At 41.5% G+C, this 19316-nt stretch overlaps 1 protein-coding gene across 10 annotated transcripts in view; it reads right to left on the bottom strand.

Moving 5' to 3' along the window:
- The window catches only part of TSNARE1 (t-SNARE domain containing 1), a 471236-nt gene that overhangs the window by 180158 nt on the left and 271762 nt on the right, over positions 1–19316 (bottom strand). For all 10 annotated transcript variants that reach the window (XR_014579369.1, XM_083823324.1, XM_083823323.1 and 7 more), the window contains one exon: positions 3799–3871. Coding sequence is in view for 9 of the 10 variants with exons in the window: in XM_083823324.1 (XP_083679450.1) it covers positions 3799–3871 (73 nt within the window). In the remaining variant the exon portion in view is untranslated. The remainder of the gene's footprint in view (positions 1–3798; positions 3872–19316) is intronic.

Below are 19316 nucleotides of genomic sequence, written 5' to 3'. Positions count from 1 at the left end.
CCACTGTCAGCTTTTTGATACTCCTCAAGTTTTTTCCTCACCATCCTGTGAAGATCGAAGATCATTTGTGCTTCCGATCCCCTAAGTCTCTCCTGAAGTACCCCCAAAAATTGTTTGTAGGCTTCCATTTCAGATTTTGTGTTCCTTCTTTGGGGGTCCTTTTTTGAGTCCCCCAAAGAAGCTGAAAAGGGTTGGTGAGCTTTTGCACAAGCATTTCAGTCCTGTGTAAACAAAGAAAGAAAAAAAAAGCTGGACTGAGACTGGGATAGAAAGCGGATGAGATGGAGTTTGGCTAAGGGAGAAGGAGATGTCCCGTTCCCCGTATTTGTGATGAAGCTTCACAGGGATGTTTTTGCTGAGAGCTCCTGTAAATATGTGTTGAAAAGACTTCTGTTAATTCAAAGGAAACCTATACCACTACCTTGTTTTGGGTTTGAGGCTTGGGCTCACTGACATTATAATGTTTCATTAAATATTCTTATCAAAAAGATGCCATGATTAGGAACACAGGCATTTGCACAAACCAAAAAATAACAGACTTGCTGCCCTGGCTCTGCATTTCCCCTCATCTATTTTCCTCTCTGCCTGACAGAAATTGCTTTCTGCTCTGGGGAGTGTTATGCACATTCCCATTAAGGAAATGGCCCACACAGGAGCAAAACTTCTTTTAGGTTTTTATAAGAAGTACGTGTTATTCTTCCTGTGCTATGCACAGATCAGACAAGCTCTTCCCATTAATTCTCCCCAGCTCAGGGTGAACAAGAGTGATTTGCTCTACAGCCCTGTCTGTGTCTTACCAAGTGATGCACCTCAGATTTCCTGGATACATATTTCTTTTGTGTCTTCTGAATGAACGCAAACACAACTTTCACTTCATGCATGTAAGAGGAATGCATTAAAAAAATAAAGCAAGTGTCAAAAGAACTGTCCCTTATCCTCACTGCTGCTGAATGTTCACTGCGAGGTTTCAACTCCCTTTACCATCTGAGTCTTAGTCTCACTTATTTTTATGTAATACGAATGACCAAAGATAACAGTGGGACCTTACAGCAATTGGTTGGGAAGATACCTTGACTAGCTTCCACAGTGAAAAGATACTGAAGAAGCTACACAAAGAAATATGTGAAGAAGAAAAAACAGTCATGGTGGCTTAAAACCAAAACTCCCTACTTTATCTAACTTTCACAGGCAAGATAATGCTGGGACCACTCCTACGCATGCACAATGTCTTGAAATAATAAATACTGCTTTAAGAAAATGGTTTACAAGGATAGAATCATAGAAACACAGGGTTGGAAAGGACCTACAAGACCATCTAGTCCAACCATCCTCCTATCACCAATACTACCCACTCAGCTACTAAATCATATCTCGTATCACCTCATCCAGGCGCTTCTTGAATACCATGAGGGACTCCAGCACCTCCCTGGGCAGGCCGTTCCAGTGCCTGACCACTCTTTGAGAGAAAAACTTTTTCCTGATATCTAATCTAAATCTCCCCAGGTGCAACTTGTGGCCATTTCCTCGAGTCCTATCATTAGTTATCTGAGAGAAGAGGCCAACCCTCTCCTCATCACAATCTCCCTTCAGGAAGTTGTAGAGTGCAACGAGGTCACCCCTGAGCCTCCTCTCCTCCAGACTAAATAACCCCAGCTACTTCAGCCACTCCTCATAAGACTTGTGCTCCAAGCCCTTCACCAGCTTCGTAGCCCTTCTCTGGACACGTTCCAGGGCCTCGATGTCCTTCTTGTAGCGAGGGGCCCAAAACTGAACACCTACTCGAGGTGCGGCCTCACCAGAGCTGAGTACAGGGGGATGATTACCTCCCTGCTCCTGCTGGCTACACTATTTCTAATACAGGCCAGGATGCTGTTGGCCTTCTTGGCCACCTGGGCACACTGCCGGCTCATGTTCAGGCGAGCATCAATCAACACTCCCAGGTCCCTTTCCTCTTCACTGTCTTCTAGCCACTCTGCCCCAAGCCTATAGCGCTGCATGAGGTTATTGTGGCCAAAGTGCAGGACCCGGCACTTGGCCTTATTGAACCTCATCCCATTCACCTCAGCCCAGCAATCCCTCTGAAGGCCCATCCTACCCTCAGGCAGATCAACGCTACCTCCCAACTTGGTGTTGTCTGCAAACTTACTGAGGGTACACTCAATCCCCTCATCCAGGTCATCAATAAAGATATTAAACAAGATAAGCCCCAGTACTGTCCCCTGAGGGAAACCACTTGTAACTGAATGCCAGCTAGACTTAACTCCATTAACCACCACCTGCTGGGCACGGCCCTCCAGCCAGTTCTTTACCCAGCGAAAAGTATACCTGTCCAGGCCACAGGCAGCCAGTTTATCCAGCAGAATACTGTGGGAGACCATGTCAAAGGCTTTGCAGAAGTCTAACTAGACTACATCAACCACACAGTCATAGTCACTACATCACAGTCACAGTCATAGAATCATAGGCTCTTGAAGCTAACTGATGTAGGTTGTCAAGTCCCTCAAGGCATTAACATCTGAAGTACTTTCTGGAGATGAATCAGGCTCCAAAGTTATACATGTACAAAAAACGAGCTGTTCAACAAGCATTAAAAATAAAAAATGTAATAAAGAATTGGTTTGGGATATTATCTTGATTTTGTTCTGCACTTGTGAACCAGTGTGGTGTTTCTCAGTGGAATGCAGCCAGCTCATCTGAAGTGTGAAAGGAGGTATCTGATGCTAATGGGAACTTGTGAAGGTATGAGCATGGCAAAGAAATCCAGAGTGATTAATAAACAGCAGAGAAGATTTTCTTCTTTTATGATTTACATATAGCTGCCTTAGGATTTGATCCAGCTCCCATGAGCTCTGGTAAGAACTCCACTTCTAGGAGAAGGTAAAAGCACTGTAGGTTAGCAATATCCTCACAAATCTTGCTTCTCTGGTGTTTAGGTCCCTCATCATGACTTTAGGACTCTTAGCTTTCAAATTCGGAACTGGAAATTGCTTCTGATGCACTGCACAGTATCATCATACATACAAAACAACAAAACAAGAGAGGCACAGAAAAATAGCCGATCATCCTTAGCTGTATCAGAAGCTGCAACAGGGAAAGGAAAGGGTCAGAGGGAATTTAAAAGGAGTAGATCTACATTTTATCCCTCATTCAAAAGATTGGTGGTGGTCACTGATGGGCTGTTGTTGAAGATAACACTAGGGTGTTCTCTCATCTCCTCCATTCCCGTGATTTCTCCACAATGTTCTCTGCCACTGGTAGCTAGAGAGCAAGAGGAGGTCAGCTAATGGCCAGAAGCTTCAGACTGTGCATGTGTATACATCATAATGTTAGAGTACTGCTAGAGTACTGTAGATTTAATCGGGTACATTAATCAGGATAGAAATTTCTATTTAGGAGAAGCAAGCTGTTTAATTTTCTTCACCACCATCAATAATCATAACAGTAACTGCTACTACTATTGTTGTTTTCTAATTACAATTCCAGGTAGAAAGGAAGAATTGAATCCCTTTCTAGTTAATACTACGTCTCTTCAGCTTCCTTGTTACAGTCAAAAGTGAATGAATTAATTTCACTGCAAAATCTATTTTATGCTAAGCATATCAGCTAACTATCCCGAATATGAGAACCCTATTGCACAGAGCAGCGTGTCAGATCAAAACGTCACTGGGTATACAAAATGCACAAAACACAGGACAAATAAGCACAGCATCAATAAAAAGTTTCTTGTGAGGGGACACAACATCACTCTGGAGTGGTATAGGAGGGAAACAAAGCCCGTATCTTAACAGTGATACCTACCTATTGTGTCTCCTTGCTCATGCACCATGGAGGCCAGGTCTTTAATGATCTGGTTCACATCCAACATGTCACTCTGAAAAGACAGGAAGTCAAACATTAACGAATGGGCAATATCCAAGCGTAAAAGAAACATCCAGCAGTCAAGCGTGGCAAAGAAAAACAAAACGAAACAAAAGATAAAGACAAGGAAAAACTTGTCTGTGTAGAATTAAAAGAAAAATCTACAGTGCTCCCATAGTAAATCCAAAAAGCCTTTGAACAAAGCCATGTTTTCCTGGATCTACGTTAGCCAGTTGACTTGAACTTTTTATAAGAAACACGCAGAATGATCAGATTATACGGTTGCTTTTCAGAATTGTGGAGTACTAAGAGTGAAAAAGCAACAATAAAAACAACTGTACTACACGCGTCTCTTTCTAAAAAAGATATTTTTGGTGCAAGCCATTCATCCTGGAGTTCAGATTCTTACAAAGAAGCTCATTTTCAGTATAGCATCGATCTGGCAAAATACTATTTGTAAATTGATGGAGATCTGATCAAAAACTCAATGAATCTGAAATCTTCTTATTGTTACGACAGTTTAGAAATCAAAAAGTCGGGACCTGTTTGATGAATGGATTTATTTATACCTCTAGAAATGTAAAAAATGGGTTACTAAATTCAACACAGAATTTTCCTAGTTCCAACACAGCAAACCCCAGCGAGTTTGTTTCCCTAGTATCAGAACATTTACCATATATAAGACCAAATGTGAGCATATGTTGACTTCTTATGATACTAGCTTTTATAAAAACAATTAACCTAGCAATAATAGACATAATAATGTAGATGCTGCTAAATGCACTACCAGTAAGGCAACATTAACATAGCAGGAAAAAAAAAAAAAAAGCATTCAAGCATGATGCATTTTATTTAGCTGTTCAAATCACAGAATCAGAGAAACACTGAGGTTGGCAAGAACTTCTAGAAATCAGTACATCCAGCAAACGTGCTCAGAGCAGTCAATTAAATCCGGTTGCGCAGGGCTATGTCCCCTGTATTTTGCATATCTCCATGAACATCCAGACTGTCTGGGCAACGTCTGCGTTGTACTGGGGAGCCCAGCACTGGACCCAGCACTCCAGATGTCTCACCAGTGCTCAGCAGAGGGGAAGGAGCACCTCTTCTAACCTGCTGGCAATGATCCTGGGCTTAATGTAGCCCAGGATTCTGTTGGCCTTCTTTGCTGCAACAGTGCATTGCTGGATCAAAGTCAGCTTGCTGCCCACCAGGACTTCCAGGTCCTTCTCTGAAAAGTTGCTTTCCTTATTGTGTCAGTCCCCAGTCTGTACTGGTGCCTGGAGTTGCTCCTCCCTATGGGCAGGACTTGCCATCTCCAGTTTCTGTACCTCGTGGTGTTTTTGTCAGGGAACATTTCTCCAGGTTATCGAGGGTGTTCTGAATTCCTGCAAAACCACCTGGTATTGAAAAGCTCTGCCCTAAAGTCAAGATAAGCAATAACCACTGCTCTCTACTCACAAACCAAGACAATCATCTCATGGTGGAAGGCTATCAGGTTAGTTAGCTACATTTTCTTTCTTCCAGTCCTTGGGAACATCCCCTGATTGCTGTCCTTCAAAGACAATGAAGAGTGGCAATGACATTGGTAAGCTCCTTCAGTGCTTATAATTGCATCCAGTCAGGTCCCATAGACTTTGGTAGGTCCAGTTTGTATAAATGCTCCCTGGCCTGACCTTCTACCACGAATATTCCTTGCTCCAGAATTTCCCTCCAGTCTCACAACCCAGGGACTGTTGAAGACCATTCTTACCAGTAAAGAGGAAGCTGAAAAAGCCATTAACTTGTCCTTCTCTGTGTCCTTTGTCATCAGGTCGCATGCCCTCTTGGCCTGTCTTTCCCCCATTTTCTTCCACCCTCTCACACCCCACCACCACTCCCCAACACTTTAAACTCTTTATTGGCAGATTGCAATCAAATCTGACAGAGTAGTACAAACATATTAAGTGTCTAAAATATTCATGGAAAAAGGAGAGAATTGGGTTTGAAGGAAACTTGCCTGTTAGACACCAGAGAATCCAAAATAGAGAACCAATCTCTATTAGAGTGCACCAATCCTAGAAATATCTCACAAGTTGATGGATAAAAAATAATAATAATTAAAAAAAAACATCCAAACAACACATACAAAGGCAAAGCACACCAGGCTTCTTTAGTTCCTTCACAAAACCAACTTGCTGGATAAATCAAGGACTACAAAATCAAAATATACACAAGCTCAACAAAGGCAGCACCATTAAAACTCCACAACAGAGAGGCATCAAGACATGCCTACCACAAGATCTAAGACCAATATATTTTCTGAAACACTGGAAGTATTTCTGAACAATCTGCTTCTCCCAACACTAGAATCACAGAATATCCTGAGTTGGAAAGGATCTACAAGGATCATCGAGTCCAACCCCTGTCTCCACAAAGGACCACCTAAAAATCAGACCTTATGTCTGAGAGCATTGTCCCAACACTTTTTGAACTCCATCAGGCTCGGTGCTGTGACCACTGCCCTGGGGAGGCTGCTCCAGTGCCCAAAATGCTAATTACACAGTAATTCATTTATCTGCTTGGGTCCTGTTGCAACTCTAGTCCATCATGCCAAAAAGTCAGATTGTTTCCATCCCACTTTAAAAGACCTAAGAATCCTTACGGATAAATTTAGAAAACGGCGCAAAATGAATACACATCCTTCTGAAGTTTGTTGTGAGAATGTAAGTGGCATAACATTTAATCATAAAATGCAATGGAATCACATTCATTTGCAATAAAGTCTGTGAGTAGCATTGTGAATTCCTGAATACACCAAATTGTTGAATATTTGAAGAAGTGGGAGAAACAAAAGATATTAAAAACTGAAAAATCATAATAAAACAAATCATAAAGAAAACAAAAAACAAAAACAAAAACCAGCAAAACCCTCAAACAAAGACTGGGTAATGCATCACAAAATGCACTTCATTGATTCACTTGTCAAACATAGTGAAGTTTTAATTATGTATGGTATTATTCATAACTTGTAAATACTGCAGAATATTTTGTAAAGCAATGATGTTTAAGTAACTTGGATTGCACTTGAGCACTGTGGTCATAAATCATTGCCAGGAAACGAGGAGAAATTAGTTATGATTTTTTGGGTGGGGGAATTGTTTGGTTTCTTATAAAAATATTTGAGAGGAGAAAGCTAAAGTTTATTAAAATGTGAAGAATCGAGAATTAACTTATTGTTCTGCTCTCATTTAACTGCTTAGTAAAAGATGGCTAAGGAAAAATTAATCAAACAAAAATAATACTAGAAAAAAACACAGAGTGCTCATTTGTCTCTCTTGGCTAAATTGCCACTGACATCAGTCTTTGGTTTCTGTTACAAGCAACATAAACAAAATTCTTTCCACCCTTCAGTTAGTCTGTTTTGTTCTGCTCTGCTTCTTTTAAACACATTAAATGAACGCAGCCTAAAACCCATGAACTTTTATTTGCATACACATTTGGTTAGATGGAGGCTATGGCAATATATTGAACTGTACCCCCACTCAGTGTTTCCATTGGAACAAACCATGCAGGCAATTTGGTCTAAGAAAGATCTGATGATATACTGACTCCCCACAGGGTCTACCTCAGCTAATTTAACTGCAAGGAGCTGGGCTGTCTGCCTGCTGATCCTGGGATATTATGAGAGGAAAGGTAAGAAGAAAGGAAATTCAATACTGTATATGAACTGTGCTGTTTCAGATTTGTCATTTTTATTCAGGTACTTGAGATGAACCAGCCATCTGCTGCTGCAGTGTATAGATCCCTTTCAAAACATTGTAACAATGCTTAAAATTATTGTTCAGTAAATATGCATTAGTTAAAACCAGCCCTTGAGTTGTAAGGAAGGAAGAAATGTGACTACTGTATTTAAGAAAAAACAAACAGGGGTGGTTGTAAAGCACAGAGTACAAAGCAATCTGACCCGAAGCAAGGAATCTGTTGAATAATTTAACCTGGCAATGTGAAGTTTCCAAGCACCTGATATATGTAAGCATAACAAAAGAAAAAAAAATAGAAGAAAAGAATAGCTAGAAATAAAGAGCTTCTATAATGTCATATACCTTGCAGCTATGTTCCCATTCCTTCTTGCCAGGTTAACTCTATCATGAAGTTCCTCTGAACTTGCCAGGCATCAGAGTTTGTTTGTAAAAATCAAATTGCATTAGTTTCCCAAGTTTGCACACGATATGCAGAATTCAGAGTGAAATAGAGCTCCTCGTAAATCCCTTTGACTCCACCAAAACTGGAGTACAACAGCCAGCTACTGTTCCAAAAATGTGTCCTCCCTGCCAGCTAACAAGGCTAGAGCTTCTGTTTTTTAATCAACACCAGCCTTTCATGTTTGGTAACAATTCACACCCTGTATTCAGCAGCAAGAGACAGTAAGGTGTTCATCTAAATCTTTTTCTTAATTATTATTATTATTATTTTTTTCCAACGGAGATATCCATTGTACAGATTAGTATACTGGATTTTATTTGGCCCATGTCGGAGTGAAACAGAGTAAGACAAGTCATTAGTGCAGTTAGAGTTGGTAAAAAGAAATATCAAGAGCTAAAGATGACCAAAAAAGCAGAGAAGTGCCAAATAACAAGACATGCGGATGAGAAAACCAGAGAATTATAAGAGTTTGGGACCCTAAAGAACTGGAGGATTAACTCAAGCCCGAGAAAATTTCTTTCAAAACTTCCTAACAGAAAGTACTTGGCTAAAATGAAAGGATTGTTTGAGTAATTTCACCTGACTTGGTAAGTGAACAATGTCACTGCAAAGTACTCGAAATTTGGAAAATTTCTGAAATTCCAACTCTTGCGCAGAAACTTTTGGAAATACGAGTTTGCAGATAAATTTACATTTCCCATTTTTTACTTTAGCAAGACCACAATTTCAACATTTTAAAAAATGAATCTGGGAACAAGTTCGGTCGTAAAACTCAGACATTGTTCCCAAGATGGGAACAACCTAATCATAAATCCCAGCAGCCCATTTCCCCACCGAATGCACATTACCGAGATATTCAACAAGACAGCAAATAAGTAAATCTGCCCCGACTTCCACTCTCGCAGCTAATGGGATGAAGATTTACTGACACTGAAAACTTTGAACACAGCCCTGACCTTAATCGTATTCTGAGGACACTTCTGTATTCCAGCCATGAGAACGACACTAAATAAACCAGAGAGGGGAAACATGTTCTCCGCAGAAGGATACAAAAAGAGCATGTGTTGTCAATATTTTCTCTCTCACACTTTGCCAGATTACAGAATCCTTTATCAATGTCAGCTTGGGTCCGCAAGGGAAGAGTCACACGTGCTTCTAAGGATGTTTGCCTTAGGTCCGTGTAAAAAATGGGATCAGAAATATCAGTGGTCTATTCTATTTAGCATGTGTGCATAGGTGTGTGCTCACAAACCATCCATCCATCTTTTACAGGAGTACAAATTAACATCTAAATTAATTGCTGGCTCAATATTTAGGTGGTACTGAATTTTACTAGTGAGGTCCGATTCTTCTTCACCAACCGCCCTGCAACAAGCAGCCAGGAGGGCTATAAAATAAATCTGAAGGAGATTCTGAAAGAAGCAATATAATGTTCATGTGTGCATTTCTGGCTTGCAAAAGCTGCCAAAAACAAAACAAAAACCCCTAGTGCTTGTCATCCTTGGAAAGAGGGAAGGGAAGGGAAGGGAAGGGAAGGGAAGGGAAGGGAAGGGAAGGGAAGGGAAGGGAAGGGAAGGGAAGGGAAGGGAAGGGAAGGGAAGGGAAGGGAAGGGAAGGGAAGGGAAGGGAAGGGAAGGGAAGGGAAGGGAAGGGAAGGGAAGGGAAGGGAAGGGAAGGGAAGGGAAGGGAAGGGAAGGGAAGGGAAGGGAAGGGAAGGGAAGGGAAGGGAAGGGAAGGGAAGGGAAGGGAAGGGAAGGGAAGGGAAGGGAAATACAAAAACCCAACACTTTGTAGGGTCTGGCATGTTCTACCAACAAGATGCTGAGATGCTCCGCATATATTTTCCCATCTGTGGGACGTCTCTTATCCTGTGTTCCAGCATGTGTGAATCACAGACCCAAACTACACAGCAAGTCTAATCAAAGCATCTATCCCCATTCTCTTCGTAGAGTTAGGGGAAAGAAGGGAAAGGGAAAAGCTCATATAAAAAGTCAGCAAGCTTCTCTGATGCTAGATGGGCAAAAACTAAATCTTGCTGCAATTTTTCTCTTGTCTATGGCTGGGGAGAAAAAAATGACATTCTATAAATCAAACTGATTCAGCCTAAGCAACAACAGACCAACAGAAAATTGTTTTGAGGGCAGAAGCTATCCAGAACAGCAATTACATACTGAGTTAGATCTCCTCTGGGACTGCACAACAGCCAGCGTGGGGAGTTTCGCTTTCCCTCTTGCTCACTTGTGTGTGCTTCCTCTCTGTTTTGTTGTCTTAGAAGTTGGTGTCATCTTGGGAAGTGTAACACTGCACCACATAATTAAAATAGTTGTGTGTAGCTTCAGCATGCTAATCCTACATCTTCCTGGGGACAGCGGGCTCAAGAAATGTGGCGTTAACGGTCTTCCTGTCCACGAAAAGCCAAATGGTGAGGCTGTGGAAAGTGATCTGCCTTGAGTTCATTATGCAGAGGTGAAGCCATTGCAGAGAGAACCTCAACAGGGATGAACAGAGCTCCTGGAACCAGCCAGCTAGCAATAGTATTCCTTGTGCCCTGAGAAATGACCCAATGGTATGTTCAACCTACCATACCAAGTGCAAACGTTAGAGCAAATTTCTCTATAGTGAAGGGGATAAGGCTGGTGTGTGGGAAGACCAAATGGCTGCGTATTAGAAGAAGAGGCAGGAACAACTTATTGCAGGACTGGTAAGAGCAGGAAAGGTATTTAAACATATTTACTGCAGCTCACTTACCCTTGTCCATCCTAATGGACATCCCACACATCAGACACAGACGTGGTCACTATTTATTTTAATGGTGTGCTTGAATGAATTGGACATAAGACCTCCAACTCACCTTCTCTACCACCCCTAGCGTGTCTTCCCACCAGCAGCAATCTGAGCAGGAGCTGGTCTGACAGGCAGTTCTCCTGGAAAGCTCCTCTCCTCTTAGCCATCTAGCCATACTTGAAGACGTCTCGACAGCCTGCGTTAATAATAGGTCTCCTTATCTGCAATACTACCTAAAATGTGTGAAAGGCAGCATGCAGGAACAACAGCACATTGCTGTGAGTATTTTGTTAATATCTTTTAGCCACCTTTTACACTACACCCTTTCTCTGAAGCATCACAACTGCATATTCGGATCGGATTACCTGCAAACATGAATTGCTCTCCCTATTCCCCACATATTCTATATCCCTCAGTATCCCTTTAGAGGGATCACAAACTGTTTAGGGCAGATATTTTCTTTCACGAGTACTTTATCAATTCTGAGTCCATGCTGAAGGTCAGGACTGGATTGGTGTCTCAGGGAAATATAATAATACAGATGAGAGGAAGAGATACTTTGCCCTTTCAAAACCCTTTAGATCTGGAAATGTGAGATGACTTAATGTAGGACCTCGTCAATATTTCTGTTTTTTAACAGATACCCTCTCTTTATATTCAGGAAGCTGAAGTGTACAATGAAGTAGCAAAGATCATGTCAAAAGTTCTTCTTAGTAACCATGGTTTTGAACTCCAAATTAATTTACATCCAAAATTTCATTGAAATGCAGCAATTATTAATACAGCAGTATGTGACTACATATATGCATGCACATAGGTGAGCATTCACACAGCCACACATACACCTGTATCCTTGTATACTCAACCACAAACCCACCCACAAGTATAAACAGTAACTATATAAAGAAATGCACTCATAATTTTAAGATCTAACTTGCCCCCAACGTGCACCAGGTGTTAATTGAGCATTTGAGGCTTAGCAGATTGCAGAGATAGAAACAGCCTATTTCTGTCTACAGTAGCACAAAACAGAACCTAAATCTCACACTTTTTTTTCCTCGCTAATCACTCTGGTGCAAGATAAGCAGGAACACTGATATGTTCTGATAACAGGCAGGCAAACAAACAAAAAATATTGGTTTGCCTTGCTTAGTTTTGACAACAAAAGTTGTATCAATACCATTTTATCTTAAAGATAATGGAATGATAATTTGATATTTGAAATAGCCTGACAAGGGGTAATAGCTTTAAACTAAAAGAGGGTAGATATTATATTAGGTATTCAGAAGAAATTGTTTACGCAGAGGGTGGTGAGGCACTGGCACAGGCTGCCCAGAGAAGCTGTGGATGCCCCATCCCTGGAAGTGCCCAAGGTCAGGCTGGATGGGGCTTTGGGCAACCTGGTCTGGTGGGAGGTGTCCCTGCCGGTGGCAGGTGGGTTGGAACTAGACGATCTTTGAAGTCCCTTCCAACCCAAACCATTCTACGATTCTGTGATTCTATGGTTCTGTTTCGATTACATAAGGTGGGGCATGGGCAGTAATGTCTCTCATCGGAAAACCAAGAGGTATCATTTGTGTGGGGAGCAAAGTAATTATACAACAAAGTCAGAGTGAAGAGCAAAAATCATCTGTGATGGAGAAGAGCATGTGCGTTTCCATATTTTGCAGTGCATTGCCCTTCCTTCAGCCCCACCTCTCCTCTCTTCCCCTAGAAACTCATGAAGCCCCTGACAGCTAGTTATCCGCACCCGGTGAAAGCTGAAGGGTGATCCACACACCACGTAAATGAAAAAGGGAAATGATTTCATTACTTTCCCAAGTATGAGCGAGAACGACAGCTCTGCTCTCCAGAAGGGAGAATGCCACAAATTTATTTCCATTTGCTCACTGTCTGCTGTCACTGCATTTTGTTAACACAGCTGATGCAAATCTCTGGGATACTATAATGCATATTTGGAAGCAGTAACACCAAAAATGCTATAGACTGTAACACCATAGACTATAGACAGTAACACCAAAAATGCAATAGTCTGGTCACACCTAACACTTTTGTTTACATTTCTTAGTCTTCATTTGGACAATGTTACAGAACAAAGTATTTGCACCCAAATGACAAATCCAACCTCCTGCTCTCCCACAAACAAGTTTCTAGCTACCCTGCCACTAAAGAAAGATCAATATTGCTGTGTTTCCAACAAACCATTGAATTGTATATGAAAGAGGCTGGCAGGGTAGAAACGCTGCTTCTGTTTCCTGCTATGCCACAAAAATTCCCTGTGGGATTTTTGGGCAGCTCATCTGTCTCACCTTCCTGGGAGTTGAATTAAGGAATCCATTCTGAGGCTGAATTCATTTATGTTTACGGGGTAATCAGGTTGCGCTATAATAAATGAATAAAAGACCCAAAAAGAATAGATTCAAATAAAGATAATGAAATGCCTGACATTGTGGCATTCATATTCTGGAAATAGAAATGCTCAGTGAAGAAGAAAGGTTCTCCCAACAGTGCATATCCATTAGAAATTAGAATACAAGTTACAGCTTCAGGTTTTGTGAAATTTGCTGGTCTGACACCCTGAGAGCAAAAATGAAATACAACGCAAAATGTAAAAAAAAAAAATAAAAAATAGAAAAGCCACACCAACTGGAGTAGAAATGTCCATCCGCAATTATTGACTGTCTTGCCTGAGAAAAGGCTTTTATGAGCAAGAGGTCACTCATTCCTTTGCAAGAGCTGGACAATAAACACACTGATTAGATGCAATTGCCATGGACTGGTTCATGATGTGGATACCTGCCCACCAGGAACTATTAGTCTGTATTATACAGTTATTTTATATGAGCTTCCAAACCACTCCAGTAAGCCATTGGGTCTCTTCAACAACAAACTGCAAGAAGGGAGATATATAGCTTCATACAGCAATCTATGATTTATTTTTTACAATAGGAATGCTTGTTGGGGACACAGTTTTTTTGTTTTTGTTTTTTTAAAGTAGTTTTAGTACTTACAGTTACACTATTTTTGCAACTGTTCAGAAGGTCTCCCAAGTACTACGTTAACAGAGATATGGAAATCCATAACCAAACTCCAAACTCAGTATCTTACACACTGACTTTTCCTTTAGCATCTCCTACTTTCTGCCCTGGGCTGCAGTATATAAACTAATACGAGTAGTGAGGGAAGTTGCTGTAATCTATCACACTGACTGATACCAGCCCCAGGAAAGGTAGTTTATTGCAGGCGGTATGTTATCGTTAAAAATAGAAACAGTGCAAAGATTATGACAAAAACTTCAACTCTTTCTACACTTTGTTTGCAGCACTATTAATTCTTCACTCTGGATTTATTTTCATGAGGGTCATTTAACCAGAAACATACAATGGAGAAATTCATTTTCCTTTTAGGAGTGTTCTGGGAAACCAAGCAATTAGAGCAATCTTAAGCTGTCATGTATTATCAATTGCCACTCAATTATTTTCCTTAAATAAAATACTGATTGCAGAGTCTGATCTGCAGCTATCAACTTCTGCATTCAGCAGCCCTCATTCATTTAGGTGCGGTATTTATTCTTGAAAAAAAAAAAAAATCTAACTGAAGGGGAAAAGACAAAGGAACAAGGGAGAGGGGGAGAGGGGAAGACTGCCAACACAGGCATCTCTTCATGATTCTTTGCTATACTGCCAATACTCAGTTTGGAAATAGCTGGAACTACTGAACTCTATACAGAATCTGGAGATAATTCATTTCTTATTACGGGTGGTGTCCATGGTTTTGATGCTGGGAGGACATAATCTTTTAAAGATGTCGCTGAAGGCTGGAAGTGCTTGTCCTCTGTCTCCAGGAGACAGGAGGGGTACAACCAAACGATGTGGTATGGCAGTCCAGATCTACAAGGGCAGCGGGTAGCACCAGCTCCCTGAGTCATAGAATCACAGAATATCCTGAGCTGGAAGGAACCCACAAGGACCATCGAGTCCGCCTCCTGGCTCCACACAGGACTACATAAAATCAGACCCTGTGTCTGACAGTGTTGTCCCAGAGCTTCTTGAACTCCATCAGGCTCAGTGCCATGACCACTGCCATGGGGAGCCTGTCCTAGTTCTCTGGGTGCAGAACCTTTCCCTAACGCCCAGCCTGACCCTCCCCTGTCCCAGCTCCATGCCGTTCCCTCGGGTCCTGTCGCTGTCCCCAGAGAGCAGAGCTCAGCGCCTGCCCCTCCGCTCCCCTCGTGAGGGAGCTGCAGGCCACCATGAGGCCTCCCCTCGGCCTGCTCTGCTCTGGGCTGAACAAACCAAGGCACCTCAGCCGCTCTTTATTTGTCTTGCCATCTAGAACCTTCACCATTTTGTAGCCCTTCTTTGGACCCTCTTTAATAGTTTTGATGTCCTTGTTACACTGTGGTGCCCCAATCTGCACACAGAGGTCAAGGTGAGGCAGCACCAGCACAGAGCAGAGCAGGACAATCCCTTCCCTTGGCTGACTAGCAATGACATGCTTGATGCACCCCAGGGTATGGTTGGCCCTCCTGGCTGCCAGGACACACACTGCTGGCTCATATTCATCTTGCTGTTGACCAGAACCCCCAGATCCCTTTCAGATTCCTATGGCAGTCCAGATCTCCAAGGGCAGCAGGTAGCACCAGCTCCCTGAGTCATTCCATATCCTAGGTCTGCGCAAGGTTGACACACTCCTCAACAGTAAGAACTGGGCAAAGAGAAGATACATCCTCTATACAAGCAAAGGGAAAATGGATCTGCTCTGTATTGTCCTACATGTTTCGAAAACAAATAGTATTTTCTTTGCAGACTACTTGAATTTCAGCTCTGTGGGCTGCTGACTATATTGTTGACACTCATCTTGTGTATTTTCAGCCAATAATGTTCCTTCCTTAAAGGAACAAATGCTGAGTAAAGGCATCTGAGGGACAATTAATTACTACTACAGCTAAAGGCTTATAAAAGGAAGGCCTGACAGTTGTCACCTCCTGTAAAAACCAGACTTGACGGAGCTGACCCTCCAGAGCAACCCTCACGTGGTTTTGGCTTCCATTTTGCACGAGACAGCTTCTTGTTGAAAGTATCCATTATATCCAAAATGATTACTCTCATCGTCCAAGGATTACTCTTAATGTTTAATTTATACCTATCTGTCTTTAGTTACTACCTGGTAATTTGTTACCACTTTCAAGCTTAATGTTTTAAATTATTCTACCCTTTTTCAATGCTATTCCACATCAAGTATTTCTACGTGGTCATCATGGCTCACCTAATCACTGCTGCACTTTCTGAGCCTGCAGTTGGTAAATTCCTGTAATCTCTCTTCATAAATTAGATGTAATACTTCTTCCTCATTTCTTTCCCTTTGGATCACCTCCAAATTACTAATAGAAAACCAGTCCAAGCAGCTCTCATTTCTTACACACCTTCCTATCAGATAAAAGTTGCCAATGTCTAAGGTAGATGCTGAAAAATATATGACCATTTAGTTTACTTTCCAAGTTTCCGTATTTACTTTCCAGTTGAAAATGTCCGTGTTCTGGTTAAAACTACATCAGTATCTTACACTGTGCGGATGAGCAGTGCCCATATCTCAGAAGCAGCAGCAATTTTCTGGTGGGTGGCACAGTCTAGAACAGTGTTTCTAGATTGACTTTTGCAATATGCTCTGAGATTCTTGGGGCAAGGACTTGGTGTTTGTCTGTATAAGGAGATTAGAAAGGTACAACCCCCTATGTCCTACAATCCCAGAGTCACCCAGAAGAAAAGTTTCCCTAGGCTTCCTCAATAGGCACAAGAGGGAGACAGGCACCTTCAGAAAGCAGCAGATTTAAACAGAAGTGAGATGAGCCTGCAACACTGTAGGTAGCACTGCAAAGTGAGAGAGAATCCTCTGAGTCCTTCTTCCCAGAGAGAAAAATGTTGTTCAGAAAACATACCTTGGCCCACCAACCCTGCAGTGAACATACCTGTATTTGCACACATGGTCAGTGTTCAAGAAGCCTTTGGGCAACGCTCTTAGATATATGGTTTAACTCTTAGGTTGCCCTGCATGGAGTCAGGAAATAGATTCAGTGATCCTCATGGGTCCCTTCCAATTCAGGATACTTTATCATTTTATGATATCATGAACTGGATTATGATCTTGTGACAATCTAAAATGACATATAATTGTTCCCTCAGTTTCTGATTAGGGTATGCTTTAGTACTGATAACACCCTGCAATGCCCGAACTGTCATTAATTTCTATAGCTCAACCATTTCCTGAACACGATTATGGATCTTCCTCAAATGACCTTTTCAGAGGGACCTGGACAGTCTGGAGAAATGGACAAACAGGAATCTCCTGAAATTCAACATAGGAAAATAGCAAGTCCTGCACTAAGGAAGCATAACCCCATGTGCCAGTACAGGCTGGGGACTGACCAGATGGAAAGCAGCTTTGCAGGGAAGGACCTGGGGATCTCACAGGGCACTGGTGAGACCATATCTGGAGCACCATCCACACATGTTTTTTTTCATTTTCTCTTTACATTTTTCTCAGAAATGCCTAGGACTTCTCAGGCAATGAATTCCTTCATTCAGCTCATCATAGCCTTATTAATCTCAGTCTCCAGAACAGTTTTTCCCCGTAAGTTTCTCTTCATTAGTTAGGCAAATAGGAGCATCTTATCTGATGCTTTGGCCTTTATCTTCCAAAGACAGCTGGGCCTGTCCGTTGCTTTAGTTCAGTACCATTGTAGGTTGAAGGCTTTAGAGGAATTTCCCAGTAAGAGCTGGGGAGAAACAAGACAACCCACAACTGCGGAAGGCCAGCAGACAATCATTTTGAGCCCAGGTCTTGCTTCCTTTGGAGTACAATTCAAGAGTCACTATCAAGTGGCTTTTTTTTTTTTTTTTTTTTTTCCCCAAACAGCTAAGTAGGGAAGAGCAAAATTTTCTGGAGAAGGACCCCAAATTCTGGGGCGGGAGAACAACTGGAACACATTTTGCATCCATAAATACATGTTTCTTTCTAAAAAGAAAAACTGGATACTGAAAGATATGGGCACATAATGGATAGATATATATACATAATAGCTTTTATGTGTGTAGATCACCAGTACAATATCAGTAGGTGTCCAACATCCCCAAATCTTTTGTTCATCTCAGAGCAGCACTGTGAATGACACTACTATTCAATAACTAAAATGACAGTTACGAACAACAAAAAGCTCTCTCTCTGACCAAAGCAGCTCTCATTCAAACAGTTAAGCGTTCATTCTGCTTTGTCAGTTTTGCTTATCTGTCACTGTCAGATGGGGGAGATGCTCACACAGAAAATAGTCTAGGTCATTTAAATCTCTAAAGGACAGAGCTACTATTTATAGAGCAGAGTTGGTGGATTACATGTTGATGTCTGCTACACCTACATTTACAGCTCAGAAAATTTCCCTGGGCTCCTTTCAGAGTCGGTGGAGAGCCTAAAGTGGGCTTGAGGAGTTTAGATTAAGGTTTAGATATTTTCAAACTGCCTGGGACTCATAAATACTGACCTGAAGATTTCAGAGAAATCACTGAAGCAACCTTAGAGCTGTTAAGTCTGAAAAGTCATGGGGAATCAGGTGAATTTCCAGAAGACTCAGAAAGAGAGTATACAGTCTGAACAAAACAAAACCCAAAAGTCTGGGAATTAGAGACAAGTCAGCTTAATGTCAGCCCTGTGCTGATGTTGGTAGAGGTGCTGGAACAAATAGTGAAATGTATGATTTGCAGTTGCACAAAACTCAGCAGGAGAATGAGAAGAAACAAGTGTGTACTTGTCAAAAGCAACCTAATATCTTTCTAGGGCAGGACAATACACCTTGGGGAAAAGGAGAAGAAGAAGATGACAATTACGCTAGCAGAGAAAACATGGTTTAGATGAAAGAATTGTAAAACTGGCTTGGAAAACATATTTAAAAACTAATTCTCTGTGCTTAGGTACTAGATCAGAAGGATGCACTGAGGTGAGTTCTTCATGGGTTTGTCTGGGATTCATGACTAGCCAATATTTTTAAGTAATGATTTGGGTGATGGAATAGAAAGGAGGGTTACTAAATACAAAGGTGCAGTGAAGCTCAGAAATATTTTAAGCCTGTCAGAAGATAAATTAGAATTCAAACTGATCTTGTTAAATTAGGAAAATACTATAAGAAATAAAGGTGAAGTCAAATAATGAAAATATATATTTATACAGTTAGAGATACAGAATAGGAAAAAAAACTTTCTTGGAAGAGATCATTAAAAAAAAAAAAAGAAAAAAAGAAAAAAAAGCCCATGATGGCTGCGGGGAGCAAACAAAGCTACCACTTGTGGACCACCTGGAGAAAGTGCATAGAAAAGCCATGGGAGAGTGGTCAAAGGCATCAGAAACACAGCCCAACAGGAAAATCAGAAAGTAGCATGCTTTCCAATATAGAAATGGTGGTGGCTGTGGGGGTGCTGGTGCCCAACATGATAAGGCTTTCCATG

Source organism: Anser anser (assembly GCF_964211835.1).
Source record: "Anser anser genome assembly, chromosome: 2".
In the NCBI taxonomy this organism is placed as follows: Eukaryota; Metazoa; Chordata; class Aves; order Anseriformes; family Anatidae; genus Anser; species Anser anser.
This window is presented reverse-complemented; position numbering and strand designations above follow the sequence as displayed.